This window comes from Sipha flava, unplaced genomic scaffold (assembly GCF_003268045.1).
Source record: "Sipha flava isolate LNK unplaced genomic scaffold, YSA_version1 102_pilon_pilon, whole genome shotgun sequence".
NCBI lineage: Eukaryota > Metazoa > Arthropoda > Insecta > Hemiptera > Aphididae > Sipha > Sipha flava.
This window is the reverse complement of record NW_020271716.1, coordinates 729,869-751,511: the sequence shown is the minus strand read 5'-3', so window position 1 is coordinate 751,511 and position 21,643 is coordinate 729,869. Positions and strand designations below refer to the sequence as shown.

The 21,643-nt window shown below is 33.3% G+C and overlaps 1 protein-coding gene across 1 annotated transcript in view; it reads left to right on the top strand.

The window, feature by feature from the left end:
- The first annotated feature begins 5,237 nt into the window (after positions 1-5,237).
- Positions 5,238-21,643, top strand: part of LOC112681369 (unc-112-related protein-like) — a 72,718-nt gene continuing 56,312 nt past the window's right edge. The window contains exon 1 of the mRNA XM_025551633.1: positions 5,238-5,382. Within this exon, the coding sequence (XP_025407418.1) occupies positions 5,238-5,382 (145 nt within the window). The remainder of the gene's footprint in view (positions 5,383-21,643) is intronic.

Below are 21,643 nucleotides of genomic sequence, written 5' to 3'. Positions count from 1 at the left end.
TATTCAATGTAGTCATCTATTGTCTTGAATTGAATATTATACAAGAAGTGATTTAATTATAAATCAACCTATTGATTAGTTAGAGAAAAACCGTAGAAAATAAAGTCTAAATGTTTAATAATCAACTAGAAATAATATTGTATCGTGGAAAAGTATTATGCTTAAGAATATATATAATATAAGATTACCCCCACCCGTAAATTTGAATTTTTATCGATTAACTTATAGCAGTAGATCTATAAGCAATATTAAATTGTATTAATTAATTGTTGATAACATTTACCTGTAAAAAATTAAGTTATACTTATGAGTTATAATGGAAAATATAAATTTTATTGAAATTAATACCCATTGTATTGAGTATTTTATACTTTTTTTTAATTAACTCAACATTTTATTTTCGACCAAAAGTATTAATTTTTTCTTAATACATAAAGAAAATTCATTATTTTTAATCTAATTAAAAGTTAATACGATGTTTTATTATTTAAAATTGAAAATACGAGTATTCAACAATTATTCATGTTTAAAAATTTGTAAATGTTTTGCTTTACCATGCTTTAACAAGAATAAAATATACCGAAAATGAAAACCAACTATAAATATTTTATTTTATAGTGTCATGTTTGAATGGAAAAAAAAATAATAATATTTGTAATGGATTAGACAGAAATACAATATTCACGGAAAAAGTGTACTGGTGACTACGAGTTAAAGCTTTTTTTTATTGATAGAAATACTTTTTTTTTTTACTGAGTAATTTAAAATGTTTGGAGAACTTAGAGTGCTAAATGTACACAGCTAATGATTTAGATCAAATTATTTTCAAACAATTTACGGTTTTAATTTTACTTATTTCTAAATTTTATAGAAGTTTTTAATATGTATGTAATCAATAATGATAACTTATAAAACGGTTTCAGATTTTTGCTACTACGGCTTATTTATTTCATATTTTCCAATAAGATTTGCATTTGTTTTAACACCAATACACGTAACAGGTATACATACAAGAAAATTTACTTTAATACCTAGTACTTACATATACAGTGCTAATCAATGTAGCATTTTTTTTTTTTCATTAAGTATATTCTAGTACATGTAATACTGTAGTTTAAAAAAAAAACATTTTATGTTTATTAACTTAAACAGTTATTTTATCATTTTCATTTCGTTTAGACATGCACTTACACAATATTAATATACAGTGTTGTTTCATAAAATTTGAAAAGAAAATTGATTTTAATGTATGTAAATTAATACCATTAAATATTATTGTATACGATAAAAGAATATGTTTAACATTTTAATCAAAAAAAAAAAAAAATTAAACCGTTATCCAAAATGTATGTATTTATTTTTAATTTATGATAAAAAAAAATGTAAACTCCAATAAGTAAAATGCAATATCAATGCGCAGTATTCAACTTTCAAATTTTACATAGACCCTTCAGCAAGAGTGTTTAAGAAGTGAAATTCGTCTTTTCTAAAAACTTATGATCGTATTAGCTCATTTATTTATTAACTCAATGTAGAATACTCAAAGTAAAAGCGTGTGTATATTAATATTATACTAAAAACGTTCGACTTCGAGTTACATGAATGTTTAAAGATATAATCGTGTGTATAAATAAACCAATATAGACACAGGCACATAATATGCAAATTTCAACGCTAAAATATGCTAAACGATCCGTATTAACAAAATAAAAATGTCTGTGAATAATAATACGTTCGTAAAAACCAGCCAACAACCTAACCTATAGGTAAACGTGCCCTCGAAGGTGTGGATGTTAATATCAAATATGCGTGTACTGGGAACCATGTGCTGCAACATAGTCAGTGTTTAGAGATACATATTCGTGAACGAAAATTCTGCTTTAGGACGTTTAGATTTCTTTGGTAGTAAACATGGGTAAGCACACGAACGAAAACCGTGTTTTTTCTTCCGTGCACCACGAATCCGTGTGTATATATACTCGTATATAATGAATATAAAGATGAACAGTTATTTAGGACGTCACTGTCGTGTCGACGCCATGTATTGTTTCACATCGCAGTGCAAGTATTTAAGCCCTTCGGGGATATTTTTTAATTAGGGCTGATAACTAGCCTACTGGGTGTACGTAATTGGATAATTTATCGAATACCGTTGCATTTGTATCTAAAAACAATACCGAAGCCTCAACCCCTCGAGTATTTAATTGCTTAGAAAAAAAAAAACATAGACAATGAATATATTAAAATGTGTATTATCTGTTCAACACCTGATAAATGTAAAACTATACTTATTGTGACCAGTATTATCGAAAAATAGTTAACCGTACACTTATATGTACACCTATACATTAGTTGTTTTTATTGAAATCCTATGAACTGTGACTGTTGGCACATGTTATTTTTTCAACAATAGTTTTAGTAAGTAATATATATTTAAAATCACACAATTTACAATTATTTGGCACTATGTGAAAAGCGTTAAAATAAGTGTTGACACATATAATGAGTGTGCACCTACTTCAGACCCAATATAATAAACCCTCTTTGCTATACAAATCTGCGCTTGGATAAAGTAAGTGTTTTATTCGACATCTCGACGTGTAGTCGGAGAAAACTCTATTACAAATAATATTGTTTATTGTTAAGAGAGAGAGAGAGAGAGAGATAAATAACACTAACAATCGGACGCGTTTGGTTTGTGCGCGGGAAATCATTGCGTCGTTGGTGGGTTAGAAACAAAGGAACAGCGGCTCTCGTGGAATAAGACGTGAAGGGTTGAACAAAAATAGGTACCTACGGTGACGACGATGGTTAAGCCCCCTTTTTTTTTTGTTCTCAGAAAACGAAATACGCGAGGGCGGCACGATTCACATAAATGATATATAAATATAAATATAATATTAATAATAATAATATTATATTGTTTCGTTATTGTTGTAGATACGAGAATGGACTCCGTGTTTTATTTTATTAGGTTTTTTAAAATAATTTTAATCACCACACCACAGCGAACACGATAGGCTCACAAAAATTAATAACAATAACATACTACATTTCATCAGTGACGGTGTAATTTGGACTTTGAAGCAAGAACGCAAGTTATGCGGCGAGTCTAAACTATAATAACATCGAAATAAAAGTAATGGTCATTCGATAGTACATATAAATTAGAAAAAAGTTCCTAAAATAATATCGACTTATATAACTAATGAAGAATAATACGAGGAACGATGGTCGTTTATTATAAAATTTACTATCGTTTACCGCGATAAATTCAGAACAATTATGTTGTATATCTACCTATAAGTTTAATAAGAAAAAAAAATGTTTAAAAACTTCCCTAATTACTATTACTAATTGACTTATGTGAAACAGTGTACCCTATTTATACGAAAACGGATTAAAAACTGAGAAGTTTGTTTTGTTGTCCGTTTTCGGTGTTCGAAATTCAGAAAACCTAAAGTGTATGCCCATATTTGGTGTTTAAACTAAAACCATACATTTTTCAGATCTTTTCAGTAGCCAATCTTAAGTCCATTTTGTTTTTTGTTTTTTACCTTCAGTTTTAAGAATCAATGCCATATGACAGTAGCTGCAAAAGCTTAATTTACGACGCACGTAACAGGAGTAACAATATGCGGGACTGTGGAAACTATAGGAAAACTGAAGAAAAATATAGTGTGTAGTCAATTTCGGTGTTCGAATAAAACGGTCGGCGTAACACCGTAAAACGGTACGAAATGTAATGTGTGTGTCGTCCATCGGCGTACGAACAAAATATGTTTAAACTACACCGTACACGGAGAAATAAAACCGTAGTGTGTGGCTTTCTTTAAAGTTGCGGACACGGTCTCCGATCCAAACTCCGTATGATGTTCCAACTACAGACGTATCTTGTCAGTAGACGATACTTGAACGTTTAACACGAACAATCTAGAAACCGTGAAAATGATCTGTACTTCGTAAAAACTCGTAATACCGAACACCGATCTTAAATAAAAAAAAAGACCGAAAGCACTGCGAAATCAAAACGTTTCATTGGTCAAGTTCAACCGTTACGTAATATTTTCTTATTATTTAATCGCTCCGTAAACACGGTCGACGTGGAGCTGAATATCGCGAAACGGAAATTCGTCGCGCATAGGCGTTGGAGGCGACGCATGGTCACATTCGCGGCACGCACGCCTTGAGCGCGCAAAAACGACACTGTGGGCGGGGCATCGACGGTGGCGTTTTGTTCCTACGAGAATCGAAACGGGTGGCTGTAAACGCGTCATCCCGTCGCGTCGCGTTCGGGACGACATCCGAATCGGCACCTTGGCACGTCGATAAACGACCTGGTTCAGTGCGGAAGACGAACAAAATGAACAAAAAAAAAGGAAACACGTCCGCGTGCAACGAAGTGCGGTGACGTGCGGTACGCTCTCGGCGCTAACCGCGGTTGCGTCTCTAGCGCGAAGAAGCCACGACCGTCTGCACGGCGACCACGACGATGTCCACCGTTGCCGCCACCGTTGTCGTCTGCCCCGGCCGTCTCTCGGCGACCGCGCGCGGTCGAGGTCACATTTTTGTCTTTAGCCGCCGCCGCGGCCGGTTTCGTGCCATCCCCCCCTCTCCGCCGCCACGATCTCCGCGAGTAATTGGTATGACAGCCGCCGTGTGCAGCGCTCTCTCCGATGGTACGAAAAAAAAATAATAATAATAATAATGTTTATACGACGACCACGTTATCACGTGTCCGCCGCGCCGCACCGACCGACCGCCGCCGCCGCCGTCGCCGCTGCCGCCGCCGCCCCGTTAGTAGGAGGTTTGCCAGCGTTCCGCAGTACGTATCGGGTCGCCGCCGCACGTAGTCGATTTGTCCGTCCGCACAGTCCGCTCGCGCCGCCGATACACTCGTGCACACCCGACACACACGCAAGTCGCGCGGGATTTCTTTCCCGTATTTTTTTTTTTTCTTCTATTTTTTTTTCCTCCACGTTTCGATTTTTCCCGTTCGCCCCCGCAGCCCCCGGACACCACCGGACCCGACCGAAAGTCGTACGACAACCCGCACCGACGAAAGCTTTCCGACGATGACCGTCCGACCGGTCTTCCGCCGTTAACCGCGGCGCGTGACGTCACACGCGACCACCGTCCGACCGGCTTAACGCGCGCGCTCGCGACTTCACGTCTGCCACTAGTATTCCCTACATTTTCTGTTCGTCGCACTCGATCCCCCCCGAAGAACGCGCGAAATGACCGCCGCCAACGGGTTCATCATCGGCGATGGCTCCTGGAACTTGCAGATATACGTGTCCGATCTGCAGGTGGAACGCACGCTCCGGGTCAAAGGCGACTTGCACATCGGAGGCGTCATGCTCAGACTGGTCGAAGATTTAGGTGAGCCAAACTTACTTAGCCGTCATATAAGCCCTTGCTTCCTGGTATCGCGTCGGGCGTGCATCTCTAAATGGTATGGCTGTCATGCACGCTCACTGTCAACGTTATTGCTCTCAATTTTGGGAGGAAAAAATTACGTGTACATCGGTCTACAGGTATAGGCCAGTTCAGATATACTGTGATGTATGTAGATAATTAATAATAATATTGTTGTAATAGGTCATCATCGTGTTACGTCAACAAAGAGTTTCGTAATAATTCGTCTAATAATAATAATAATGAATACAAATGTATAATGTCTTTTTACATGTAAATAATATATGAGGCTAAACTTGTGAAATTCGTATAATATATTGGTCGACCATTACATAGTAATCGCGATCGTTACGAATGAATAATAGTTGTTCGTTGAAAATAATTTGTACACAGAAATAAAAATGATATTTTATAGAATTACTTAAATTTTATGTTTCAAAATTATTTAATCGCAAAATGTATTACACCTAATTCCTTAGCTTAAACCAGAGCTTAAACTATACGATATCAAATAAAATCAGTACACCTCAATTACTCTCAATATTTATTTATTATTTTTGCTACTATATTTAACATATCATATACTCGTATTATAGATCTATTTATCACACTAAAAATACGTTTACTTAATTCTTAATTATTTGTGATTGTAAAAAGCTGCAACGTTTTAACTTTTCATCGACGTAATTCCAAAACGGGTTTAAATTATTAGATTTATTTTTTCATTTAAAATTTCCCCAAAGGTATACCACATAAATTTAAAAAAGAATTTCTGAATTTAAAACTGGTTTGATAATTAACCGATTTAATGATTAATTAATCACGAAACTATTTTATATTTATCAATGGATTTTGACCAATAATAAATGTAAAATAAATCGAGTAAATATAGATAAACCATTTTAAACGAAATAAAACATTATAACAATCATCTACTACATTTTATTTAAAACATATTCATTCAATATGTCAAAAATTTTTTTTGTAAATAATTAAATACTTCAATAGTATGCTTTACTCGTAACTATCATATTTATAAATCTACTACGAAAAAATATATTTTACTTGCATTTCATAATACCTATAAGTATTTTAAATGGTTAAGATTTATGATCGTTTTATTGATAGTTCTAAATAGATTTTTAGTTTATATTTTTTAAATATAATTAGTGTTTTTATTTATAGACTATTATTAAAGTACAGATTATAGGAGTGTTATTCTTGCAGACTTAAATTTTAATTTAAAAGCGACTTTATCTGATAATATAATATAAGGATACCTAGAAATGTGCACGTGTAGCATATATAAGCGTTTCTACGAATATCGATAATATATTTCATGATGCAATATGAATGTTTTACAGTTGCATTAGAAGACTGTTTTATTAGGTTAAATAACAATTATGTAAATAATGCACAGTAATATTCAATTTTTATTGCCAGTTTGGGGGTACCTATTTAATTTTATTTATTTGTATGATCATAATTGGATTGTTATTTTCACTCAATTGTGTATAATTGTGTACTTATTCCCATTTGGTTGCTACCAAACACATAAATTATCTATGATTATTATTGACTCGATTAGCAACTGAGATAGTCATCTTCACAATTTTAGTCGAATTTGTTATACATTTCTAATTAGGTTATTCAAATTACTTTTGAATTTCATGTTAAATGCATCACATCTCTCTATTTCAAATAAACAAATTCCAAAGTCGAATATAATGTATTTATAATTCCGTAGCTTATAAATATATTTAATGTAACTTATCAATTTTTGAAACGTTTTAATAGGCATATAAACAAAATATATAAAGAATTTTAAACTGCATTACGACCGTCTATGGCTGTCTATAACCTATAATATGACCTATGCTTCAATTAAGATATCGTATACATTTATTATCGTTCTTTACCATTGTTTAATTGTATATTCTTACAATTCCTTTACTAAAATATGCTAATAAATATTTAATTTTATGCGCAAAACATTTTGGCAACTGGTGGAATGATTATTTTTGTTTTTGAATTATTAATGGATTTTCAGTTTAATAACAATTTATAATATGTATAATAATATATTAAAAATAATTTATATTTGACATTTTTATATATTTATACAATTTTATACATATTTATACATTTATACAAATAAATTTGTTTGTATGTCAAATATAAATTATTTAAAATGTTATTTCTCTTAATATAAAAACAAGCAAAAGAAAAGATTACCTTTAACTTAATCCATTAAAATGTATGGGTTTTTTTTTATTATTAAATTTAAAATCCATTAAGAATTCAAAAAGAAAAAATCATTCAACCGGTCGCCAATATTTTTTGCGCATTAAATGAACTATTTATTAGCATATTTTAGTAAAGGAATTGCATGATACTGAATTGATAATTTATATAAATTATACATAAATATAATTTAAAAATATATTAAAACGATTAAAAGCTGTCATATATATGTATATCATACACAATTTTATTGCTAATTTTCTGTGAACTTCAAATAATTTTCATAATATTTACATTTCTTTAAATTTTATTTATATATCAGATAAATATTTGATACCAATGGTGCATAAAATATTTACTATGTTATCTAGTAAATATCTATATTCTAAGTGGAATTTTGTTTAAAATTATAATCATACACATTTGTTTGCTTATATTAATGCCCTTATCTAGACCATCCAAACAATGTATGTTTTTTCTGACTTGGCATTTAAATTTAAATTGTTTATTCTTTTTATGACAGATTGTCGAAAAAATAATAATAATTACAAAATAAACAAATGAAAGAATGCAGAGGAAAAATACGTAGAAAACAAAACGTTTACGGCGAGATTGACTGCACATAAAAAAAAAAAAAAAATGCAAACATTTCAACTCTTGCTGTTACTATTATATTATATTGAAAGTCTGCTTGTACGTGTTATTTTCATTATTATCAATGAATGACTTCTCGGTCTCCGAACACGCACTAAAACAAGAATACTGTTAATAGCACCCCCGCGATACTATGGTATAGTTTAGGTAATATAAATATATTGTTAACCTGATAATTTTTTACATTCGTTAATTTTAAGATACATTACCTAATGCTATTGACCATGACAAACTATATTCTTGCAATAATTATATTTTTTTTCAAATTCACTCACGTCATCTTATACTATATACCATATATTATATTGCAGTACAAAAATTAAAGTAAACAGGATTAGGAGGATTTTATTGTTTGTCTCTTGTGCATGAAAATAAACTATTTAAATATCATAAAAAACTAATTTACATTACTCAAGTCAGTTTACCATGTTTAGAGTATACATTTCGTAGATTGCTGTAAATATGTGTCGCGACCCTTAAAACCAAAATAGCATCTATGAGTGTTTAACTATTTCTTAGTCAACTATACAGCTGCCATTTATTGCTGCCTACGCCTCCAATTTTTTTTTAAAACTAAATTTATGTACTTCTTAAAATAATAATTCACTGCATAATGAGTTATCACACTAAAACCAATTAATATACATTATTTTGGTTTTGTAGTATTTCCGTAGTTTTAGTTTATTCCTGGAACGGATAAAACTCACAAAGTGGTGTTATACTCATAAAATATTCATACACTGCATTGTCACATAAAGATTAAATAAATTTGTATTAAAATTTATTATTACATTTTAGGTTTAATTAATTTTAATATCTAAGTGAAAAAATAATTACATAATCAAACAATTATATAGTTGTTATTTATTTTTTAGGTACCTTTATGTATAAAACATAACTGTTTAAATATTAAATTAAACGTCTTTTATAATTTATTATTAACATTTTTATTGTATATAGTAGCAAATTCTCAAACAAAAATGTGACAAAATCCACAGCAAATATTATGAACGTATAATTTATTTTTTTTTACATTAACGTTTCTTTCGTTATCTATGTATGTATATATACTTATATATAGTATATATCTATCTCGAATAAGCGGAAGGTTAAGTAACAGATGTTTTTTATTATTTAAAGTATTAATTTTTTATTGAATAGGTACTAATTTGTTTTATATCCTCAAATAATTTGAATGTTTATTTCATCTATTATAAATGTGACTATAATATAGTGACTGTATGCATTATACATGTATATTTATTTATATAAAAATAATGGCAGGGAATTAAATAGTGGTTAGTAATCGTTTTGGTAATTTAAATTTGAATTATAGATTTGTATATGGGTATAAAACTTTTTTAAAAAATAATATATAAAATGTATGTTATTCTATCAAATTAGTTTTAGTTAGTTAGAGAAAGAAAACATCTTCAAATGCACAATTACGTAATTTTTTTAGAAGTCATTAAGAAAATCTTTGGTGGTAATGACTTATGTTATGGATTATGTGGAGTAGTTTTACTAGTTTTATCCGTTATAGTTTTAAATACACATTTCTTTTCATTTAAGATACACTAAAATCTGAGTTATCTCTAAGACCATCACATTTCATATGTCAAGTGTACAGGAGTCTGTGAGAAGTTATCTTGAAACACGGATTGATTTTAAGTGGCGCCCCACGTCGGGCGCCGGTTTAATGCATTTCCACTAGTTTTTTCTTCTCAAGGGTGTTTTATCACTTGGCCCACCCTCTTCGTGTTTGTATTCAACATAAAAACTGGTACCCTAAAAAATAATAAAATGTGAATTTATTTTGACTTCTTTTTACTCTCCCTCCATCTAACTTCACGTTACATTGTTGTAAACGAGTACTTTTCTCCAATTCAATTCTAAACAGTTTAACTGCATTAATAATGACAATAATAATAATAATAATAATAATAATAATAATAGTATAATGGAATTATTATATATGCAGCAAGTGTAAAATTATAATACAACCAATCCTGAATAATAACATTTCTACTACTATAAACACGTCACATTTCATATTTTACTGTACATATATTATATTATTTAAATACCCATAGTACGGTTATTAAATTAAAATTCTTAAACTATGGATGATTCGTTTTTTTTTTATCAGATTCATTTATAGTCTGAAGAAGTTTTAACCTTATATTTTATTTGCACCTTCGTCCAGACAGAGGAAAAAAATATTTTTAGTTGTTTAATAATAGTATTTTGTGAAGTTAAAGAAGAGCATACGTAGTGCATTACTCTACCGCAGCAACATTTTGTAATATATGTGATGTCTTTAAGTATAGAGTTACACAATATAGATCGATTTGTTATAGTTGTATATACAGATGTATTAGATTATTCCGGTAGAAGTCAATAGAAGCATGTTTCGATTTTTCCCGGGATGATACTATAAATAACGTTTTCGCTGGTTTTTGCGTAGATTGGAAACGACTTTAAAATGAGATTAAACCAGGATTTGGCGGAATTAAGACTGTAGTCTAACAATACTCACCCCGCACTTCACAGTACTGCAATCGAAGAGGGATGAATCAACGTGCAATAAGTATACATATATGTGTGTGTGTGTGTGTGTGTGTATAAAAGTGCAAGTCATACCGCACATATATGTATTGCAATTGTAATTAATATATGTACGGTGGTGAAGCTATTGTTGAAATGTAAATGTTCGAGATGAATCGAATCACGCATTGGATTTTCGGTCATAAAAGTGATGACGGTATGCGTGCGTGCGCGTAAATGCGTGCGGCAGCGGCAGTGGCGGTGTACATCAAAAAAACGTCTTATCAATAATTCTCGCACGGTATCCTGCTCCTGTGCGTATACTACATGCGTAGAGAGACACGATAGGCGTGAAAATATAATTACACATTTACGGGTATATATTATAATTATATACGCCTGTAGTGCACGCGGCAACGGAGGTAACAACCTATTTATTATAATATATTTATTATATCATACGTATTATATTATACGTGCGTTTGCGCAGTCCGGCTCTCGATCTCATTAAAGAAACGTAAAAAAGAAGACTTGCGTGCATGTAGTAGGTAATAGGTGGGTTTTTTTTTCACTATTAACCCTATCACCTGTACGACAACGACCAGCCCAACCTACCGCCGACCGCCTGCCCGAAACACGAACACACAATAGAGGTCTGTACGGCCGTTACATCCGGCGGGGGGGCGCACACGTTTACACACGCTAATATGAGTCGTTACTTGTAACGCATGCACACAAGTTTCATATTATGTACACAAGGTATAACGTGCATTACACACGTATTATATGTTATTATATTCAACTGTTGTGCCGAGGAGGTGTGCGATCCGGAAGGGAACTACAGAGACACTCCGCAAAAGCCATGCGCTGCAGAGAGCAATGTTGTATTTAAGATTCTATTTTTTGAGGGGGGGGGTCAACATTTTTCAATAAAATAAAAAACTGTTACACACTTTTTATGTTTTATTCTATTAGTATTAGTATAAAAGGAATATATACCTACTGTATAAGATTAAAAATATTTGTATATGAAAATAATAGTGCCTATTCTTGTAATAAATATAAATAGAATTGTAAACGCCTTAAAAGTTATTTAGCAAACAAATTTATAGCGTTTTCTATGTATACAAAAATACGTTATTAACGTTAATATACCCATAAACCTACGCGCTTACTTATTTAAACAATTTCCTTCCATCGCTTCAATATCATATACGATTGAATTATTTTTAGGGTGAACAGAGATCATTCAAATGTAGACGTAAATCTACACGAATATGTCCAAAAAACCATTTATAAAATATATTATTATGTTTTTAAATTCGTAAGTTGTGTGTCACATCTTAAAACGGTCTTGTTTATGCATTTAAAGCTTCAGACTGTTGAGATGAAGGACAAACCACTCCTTAAATCTTCTATTGGTAGAGAATAGGATTTGATATTTATTTATTTATTTTTTGATTTTCATTAAGACCGTGGCGCGGTCAAACGTTGCACGCAGATGGTCGTGAGTCGGCCGCCGACGCAGGAATTTCGAAAACTATATACTCTCGCCAGTTGGCCGGGTGCAGTGTCAGGGTCGGGGCTTAGCGCGGGCAATAAATATCTCATCGGCGGTTACGATTGCTGCTGCTCCCGCTGCTGTTATAGCACACGCGGCGTACCTACTACATGCATATACGGAGTCGTCGTGACGTATGTATTTATGCTCTTTCACTGCGGGCGTGCCATGTGGTCGGGATCATCGCCGGGTTTTTGTTTTTTCCCTTCTACTCATTTTGGGCACCCCTGACCACACCACACGGCTGTAAAAATAAACCTGACCCTATCTGCTACGCGAGCGCGTGCGTGTGACTTATGTCGAGTGTACAGTTCGGTAAACGTTAAATGTGCGTCGTCGTCTTTTTGGAAGTCCACGCGGTGTTTTCCAAAAGTTTTACCCGAAATCCCGACCATCTGGCGATCCAATGCTCTGCGCTGTGACGGTTCTCGACCCCCGTCGACCTGCACCCGTTGCTGTTCGCCACTGAAAACATCACGTGCAACGTCTGGTACACATTTACGTTCGTTTACAAGCCTCCGCAATGACTTCTTTTTGCCCTGTACCCATGTACAGGTATACACGCACACAGGCCTGCGCGATCGCCCGTAAATCTTCACAAATTGTACACCGGTACCGAATATAATATACACGTATAGTAGTGTTGTATATTGCTACCGTATTCCGGTAGCGAACCGTTCGGAGCTATACGCTTTTGTACGTGTATAATATTATATGTGTGCACGTGTATTAATACGCATACTGGTATTTATTGCATATGGTCCAATAAATATGCTTTTAAGGTTTTTTTTTTTTTAATGTTTTGTCTGAACGTCGCATGCGTCGACGATGTTTAGGTACATATAATGTGCATTATGTGATATATTGCTCTGCGTGTTGTACATCGAGTGCGCAGCTCCGTCCATGAGGTTTATTCAAGTCGAAGCGCTTTAAAAAAGGAAAAAAGAAAGAAAAACAATAATACAATGATCCACGTAATTCCTACGTGGCTACTGTATCGGACGTTGGGGTTAGTGGTGTTTAATAATAATAATAATTGTTAAATTTATAGATATATATAATACGAGCCTTAAATTAAATATAATAGTACTGGGACGTTTTTGTTGAAAATTTCCAGTGAAAATCATGGTCGGGGTGCTCGCACATGACCCGCACAATAGTCGGCCGACCGATGGGGTTATGTCGTTTGTCATTCCCATACGGTCAACAGGTTTTTTTCTTCACGTCGCCGTCGTTAGTCCCCGTAATATTATTAAAACGTTGAGTGATGCACACGCTCGTGAGAAATTGTGTATTGTAAATTGGGATTGAATTGAGGCCAGCAGGAGTCGCATATTGGGGTGTGAGTGCGTATGTAAAAGGGGATGCACGTGACGGGGTTTAAATTAAAAGAGGAGCCCGCGTACGTGGATTAACGTATAATCTATAGAGCCGTATTCCTGCAGGCTTAGAACGTCCAGTTGCAGACAAAAGTCATCACATCCTCGAAAAGTTCCGACTATGTCTGCGCGGTTAGTGCGCAATTTTATTCGATGTTTTCTCTTCAGCTGAAATTGCCATTCACGATATATTTGTAGTACAAATTAAAAAAAATTAATGTATATTATAAATACTTAATACTGCAGGCTGTTTTGTATATATAATAATATATATATTTGTACCTAGCGGCGATATTTGATACTATTTAAACGGATTTCGTAAAATAATTTATAAATAATAATCGTAAATTAGTACAAAGCAGTTAGAAGAATACATTTAAATACTTTTCCATCTCTAAATCAATTAACTATAGTAACATGCAATATAATTATATTGCTGTGGATAATATTAGAATTATATATGCTTTGTAAATGATAAAAAACCTATTACGTTTCTCTTGTTTAATAGACGAGTTTACTATTTCTGTTTTAAAATTACGTGTAAAAAAAGTGTATTGTTCTTTCTCGTAATATCGCTAAAAATGGGTAAACCATAAAAAGAGAACAATAACTATAAGTATGATATATATATACATCTTCGATTTGTATTTGCATTCGTGTGCCATACGCGCGTGCCTTGTTAATCTATCTCGTTATAGAAATAATAATAATTTGAAAGCAAATCACGTTTCTTCAACTTTTGTGTTCAAATGTTATTTTAATATTTTCCCTTGAACTGGTTTTTGTCGAAACATCGACGGTGGCTATATCCTATGATGTGATTTGACCAGTGCCCGACGATAGATGCGAAAACCCTCACATGAAATATATCTGTGTTCCATGACTCGTTTTCCCTACCTCCACGTCAAGTAGGAGTAATTTGCATAAAAATATTATGAATACACCAATAACATTATTATTTTTATTAATAATAATATGTTTGCAAATAACTAGTTGTCATTGAATGTTTGGTGTTATATACAATAGCACCGCAACACGATTATATTTTATTATTACTTTTTACTTACATATGTTTATACGTCTACAGCTGATTGGTCCACATATAGACTTAAATAAATTAATAATTTTCAGTTCAAATAATCGAATGGATAATTATTATTATTATGACGTAATAAATGCGACGACAATCGGCGTCGTTGCAGATAAACATGACTTATTGGTCTGGACTCGCATCCACGTGTTTACACGAAACATTTTACAAATGAACAAAACGTAAAAGTAAAAAAACTATAAAAGAAAATAATAATAACAATGCGCGCCGTGTGGAAAAAACTTTTTAAATACTACGCATTTATATGTGAGTGTCTCTGACGTTTCGATTTACGTCAACACGAGAACCTTACCAGATGTTACGTGTTTCGTGCATATTATAACCGTGTCCGGTACACATATACATTTCGGTAGTAAATACATTAACTAAGTATTATAGCACAGTGACTCGGGCATTTTCGTTTTAGACGCATTTAGGGGAAAGGCATCATATTGAATTTCTAACATGTTAGGTTTTCACCATGTGTATGTTTTATATATATATAAGCACACATAAGTCGTGAGTTAATTATGAATTCAGAAGATCGACAATCACCCACGTGTTGCATCCGCACCACATTGACATCATGCTGAGGATAGTAATTATATAGCCAATACTGGTACAAGGCATCGAATATTGCAGTATACGATACGAAATTAACGGTGGAATAAAAAAAAAAGAAAATATTTCGCATGAAAATATGATATTATCCGGTGTTTATTGCAAGGAGGATATGTTGACAGGACGTATTTGCATTGATATATTAAACATTGTTCAAAATACGTTTTGTGGTTTATGTTAAATATAATATTATAATAATATGTACTCTGTTGCGGTATTTTTTTTTTATTGCTCAGACCGGGGTTAAATTTAAGACCGAAAGAAGATCTTGTAAAAGATATCAGCGTCAAATCCAAGGTCGACGAATGATACCACAAGACATTACAGATATAGTCTGCAATTGATTCGAAACAATTAATTTTCGTTTGTAAGAGCTGCTCATAATTATTCATTTAATAACGCCTGCCGCACAAAGCACATTTAACTCTACAAAAAAAAAAAAAAAAAAAAATAAATAAATAAATACAATCGTATATCATTGCTTAATGTGAAATCGTTTCTTTATCTCGTTTGGAAATGCGTTTTAGTGTTATTATGTTTTTACGAGATGGGTCATTCATATTTGTACGTGCAATATGTGGTTATGCGTACATCGCTCTAGTACGTGTACAAAACTCGTGTGCATTGATATTTATGTGATGCACAAAAAACGGTTAGTTAGTGTTTTTTTTTTTATACTAATTTTTTTTAACTCAAATAATGAGGTCAACATGAAAAAAAAGGCCAGTGATGGATAATAATTACGTCAGGATAACATATATATTATATATTATTAAATATTATGTAAATATTTTATAATGAACGTGGTTTGAAACGTTTAATATTATAAATAATTGTATAATTGCTTTATAAAAATCAATTTGAATTTATCGACACCAATGATTCTAATAATTGATTAAAACGTTTAATCGCTTAGATAATAATTTAATGTTAAATGAAATAATATTTACTCGCATTTACTACTCCGTTAATGGGATATTATTTAAACATCATCAGTCCTTTATGCGTATAAAATACGTGAGTACGCTTGTACCTTTACACCATACACGGACAATATAACATGAGGTTGATTTATTACAGAGTTTCAGTTTTATTATTATTTCGTCATCTGCGGTGTTTGTGGGGTAGTCTACAAAAGAAGAGAATAACCTTTTTTTTTTAATCGTCTTTGTATTTTTTAGTTGTCCGTTATAAGGTAAATTATTTATTAGATAACCTAACTGAGCACTGACCTTTCTGAAAACCATCGCTATCGTCGGATGTACAGCCTAAGGCTGAGGGTAATATGTACGGAGTTTCAGCCGTTCCGTTTTTTTGTTTTTCGAAATAATTAAAAGTACATTAATTCAGATAAAGACAGTAGCTCGCGGCTGCGATCCGTTATGTTTTTTTCATAGTGTTTTTCCCCATCATACATATACATTAAAATTACCAAGTTTTTTCTTGTTTTCTTATTTACGGGTGACGAAAAATATCAGATCACATATAGTTTGATAATTATTATAGACAACATTGTACAAGCATATACGGTAACTCGTGGAATACGGTGCCGACTTCGAATGCGTATTTGAAAAAAAACGCCGAGGTATAATTCAGCCCTAACCTGAAAAACAGAGATTGCCAAGGCTCGCTTCGGTTCTCCCCAATCGACTGAACGCCACATTGCTCTGAATTTCCGGTCGTGCACACGGGGTCATGTGTTGTGCCACCGCCGGTAGAACGTAAATAAATGTATATATCTATAATAATAATAATAATAATAATACTGTTTATACCTTCATTTCAATATATATATATATATATATATATATATATATAATACGTACATGGAAACAAAGACCCGTACGGCGTACACTCGTGCAATGAGGCATACACCACACGATATTTCTGTGCATGAAGACTCCAGTCGCACGTGTTCGAATAGTCCAACTTACATTTTCTGTTATCATTAGGGTTTGGTAAATCTCTGGGGGTTTGTTTTTGAAAAAATAAAAAAAATATCAAGAAATAGAATACGAGCCATCCGATAGAAAATCGTATCGAACGTTTATTTTACACTGCCGGACACTTAATTTAAGGGGTAGTAGGATTGATCGAACCCCTCCCCTTCCCAAAGACTATATTTTAGTAACCACGAATTGAGATTATATGGTATATATAAGGTACCTTATTGCACAAAATTTAAACTTTAATCATTTTGAAGATGGTTAATCGTCCCATTCCTTATATGTATATTTATATATTCCTTAAATAAGTATTATTTACGTGCCTGTACGTTGAACATGTAATTTGGAATAATTAATGATATGCCTGTAATATGCATAATGGTAAATATTTTCGTTTAATATAGCATTCGAAGCAGATATTTCAAACGTATATCCGTTCCATGATCGGTATAATTGTATGTTTGTTATTAGAATTCATTTGGCGTTCGAATTTCGCCTTCTTCGGCCGATCAAAACTTTTACATTTGTGTAGTTATTTAATACTACCATTTCTAATCACCTCAATGTCAGAACTACACGCGTCATAATCACTATCCGTACCGCATAATAAACCGTACATACAGCAGTTCGCGGTGGCGGTGTTCTCTGTACAAACTACACAAGCATTTGCCGCGTCCGTCGTTAACGCCTATATTGTATATATATATTCTTGTGAATCATTATTATTATTCAATATTTATGCAATATGTAATGCATTTCCATTTCACGTTACGCAAAACGAAACTCATTCACAAACTTGATCACATCGAAATAAAAAACTTACATAGATAACCCATGAATTGGTAATAACAGCATTTTTATATAATACTCATATATTACAATATTATTCGCGTACGAGTATCGGGAAAAAACCCTTTATTTTTCGATAAAAGAACGAGTTGAAACGTTCAATTTATTGTTGTTGCTCAATGTGTTTATAATTGTTTGATAAATCGAATCTTGATTATTGACTATGTTTGAGATTAAAAATGTCTTGGTTTCTGAACCTTTAATTTACATGCTCAACTTAGTTGCTGATCTGTTGATTATTTTACAATGACACGCATAAAAATTTTTTTAAAAAACACCACGTAAACAAAAATTAAATCTTTTATTCAAATCATATATTTCGAACACGTGGACAATTTCTAAGAAGTAATTATGACCGTTTTTGGTGTACACTTTGGATACCCGAAAGAAAAATATATTTTTAATGTATTATAACGTCAAGGCATTATTATTATAATTATTATTATTGTTATTTAGTAATCATAAATATAAAGTTAGGGTTGGGTTATTATTTGTGTCCACATATGGTGGATTGTTGTTCTAGTTATCGAATATTGGTGTGTCGAAAAAAATAAACGTTGGTCTTATGGTGTATATAATATCTACAATATAATAAAATAATATTAAACAGAATTCGGTGCTGCATTCGCGTATTTAGTACCTATATAGCAATGTAAAAAAAAAAATTGAAAAAATTTTATGTTCATATTTATCGTTTACAGTATACAAAAAAAATACGCGGTCCGATTGTTTTGTTATTGTTTCGTAATGTAAGCATTTTACTATTGTTCAACACATGTAAAAATCGTGTTCTTGTATTATCATCAACTTACAAGCGCAACGATTAACACTTTAATAACGCATATACACTGGTGATTGTTGCATATCAACTCCGCGATTTCTTTTGTCATCGCAGTTCGAAGTCCGAATGCTCATAAGTACTTACATATATATATTTCAAACATATAGTGTTGTATATCGAATTAATACGCGCCGACGAGGAAAACAATGTTCCAATAACCTCTCCGTTTATCGAATAAATATTACGTATAAACGCTATAGTACACACACACACACACGCGCGCGCGCGCGTGTGTGTGTGTGATCACGTATGTCGACGTTAGTTTACTGCTATATTCTCGTATAGAAATATTTATTATAATTATTATTATTATGCGTACACATATGTAAACATTTTTATACAATACAACATAAATATATATGTATTATTATTTTGATTACCGTAATATAATGTTGCGAGGCACCAGAGCGAGAAATAGTTTTGTGCGCGACTTATACTCTTGTTACACTTATTTCAACGCCTGCAAATACTTTAATCGCCCGTCTCGTCACCCCGATTACCGGCGTACTTACCTACGTAGACACGTCTGACGGACCGTTGTCCACGGTCAGCGCGCGTGGTGACGAACGAGTCGTTTTCAATAACGTTCGATTCCTTGTTCGGTTTTTTTTCCTCTTCGCAGCCGTGTGAACCGTTTATTTTACGTAACATAAACGTTTAAACTGAAACTTCCGTGACAGTCGGTAATCGTTACACTCGTACACAGCACGAGCGTACCGTGATAATATACGTACAATTTAGTTGTATTTTTGTTCTGAAACCCAATGCAAATAAAACTGATTCGCCCTTCTCGCGTTCCACGATGGTTTATTTTTTTGTTCGAGCTTGGAACTACGTAATTTAGTATTCAGAACATACTCTAAGATACTACCATGGCTTGTTCGACTGGATGATATTTACGAATTTACAGGTTGTGCTAACGACGGAAATTTATCCATTCTCAATGCTTTCGAGACATCTATAACGCCGAATTTGTATTGACAGCAAACGTATATTTATGAAAATCAATCTGTGACTCTTGGATGAAGCTGCTTAATTATTCAAAAATTGTGCGTTGCATATTGCCCCGCATTTACACTGGCTAACATATATTCCTGGTGTACAAAGTCAAAGTCACCTTCGTCTCCTTCTACAATCGAAACCGAACCAGACCTTCGGATTTCGATCTAGTGTTAACTGCACAATATAGGTGCCGGTTTTATGGCGACAAAAGAAAATATAAATGACGAAAACTAGCGCTGTCCTCGCTAAAGCATTGCAGCGCACACATGGTAGAACTGGTACTACAGCCGCGCGGGCGATTGTCGACGATGAGGGACTACGACCGATGGCCGCGGGAGCGCACACTTTTATTGTACACATTCATATATTATAATACCTGTGTCTAACAACAATAATGATAATAATGAAATAACACGCCTTCGCCACCGCCTCACACACGCCTATACGCCAGGCGATGTACGGCGTGTTGTTGTCCGAGGGCTCACGATCCCGATAACTTATTATATCATAACGTTATTAACGTTGTAACCGAGTTTTACGTATGTATGTACGAAACGCGAACCATATGTTTGCGCATGTATCCAATATCCTGTGCACCATACAAGGGATACGTCGTAGCCACTGCCCACGCGCTGCATCGGTTGCATAACTTTCTATTCTAGTGTGCGTAATTCGAAATGTACACACTCACGTAAATACGCAAGTGTTCACGCACACGTTATACGTCTAAATAATTTACATTACGAATTAATGACGTTGTGCCGATCAGATGTCGAACCTCGTCTATGTAGCGTGGGCAAAAATATCTTGTGTGTAGGCCACTAGATAGATAAAGACGTGCATTATTATAATACACTCGCTCGTATATGTATTCGCAACGTTTCCTAATTATATTATTATTTACCGTGTACCGTTCACCGGATATACTACGCACACGCCAAGTATTCCTACCCATGTACACGTATCCCGTACACGTCTTCTCATTCCCCCCTGTAACCCCCCCGCAACTACACTGGCCCACGAGATGAGCATAATCTGTGAACGTAATGGCCATGCAGGTTTACCGCAGAAGGACGACCGGACAAATGTGTCGTTCTCAACAACAGCGATACGGCATTATACGAATCCGAACAATAGTTCTTATACATGAATCTCTAGGTTATCTTCGGTGAACGCACTACGCGGAAGTATTATATCGTGAAGTATGAACATGTCTGTAAAGAAGTCGATTTAATTGTAAACGCCAGTGTATATCATAAAAGAATCCTTAGAGGAAAACAAGAGCAGTCTACGTTGTTCTGTTGTACGACGATATGATGGTATATTTCGCTGATAGGGATGTATAATATTACAATGTATTTATTTTGTTGGCTGAGATTTGAGTTTTGGCAACTCTGTAACCGACTGCATGAACTCCCGTTTACGTATACGTATCATATGTACAGCAGTTAAAACGCAATGATAAGTTGGTGAAATTTACAACACCATGAT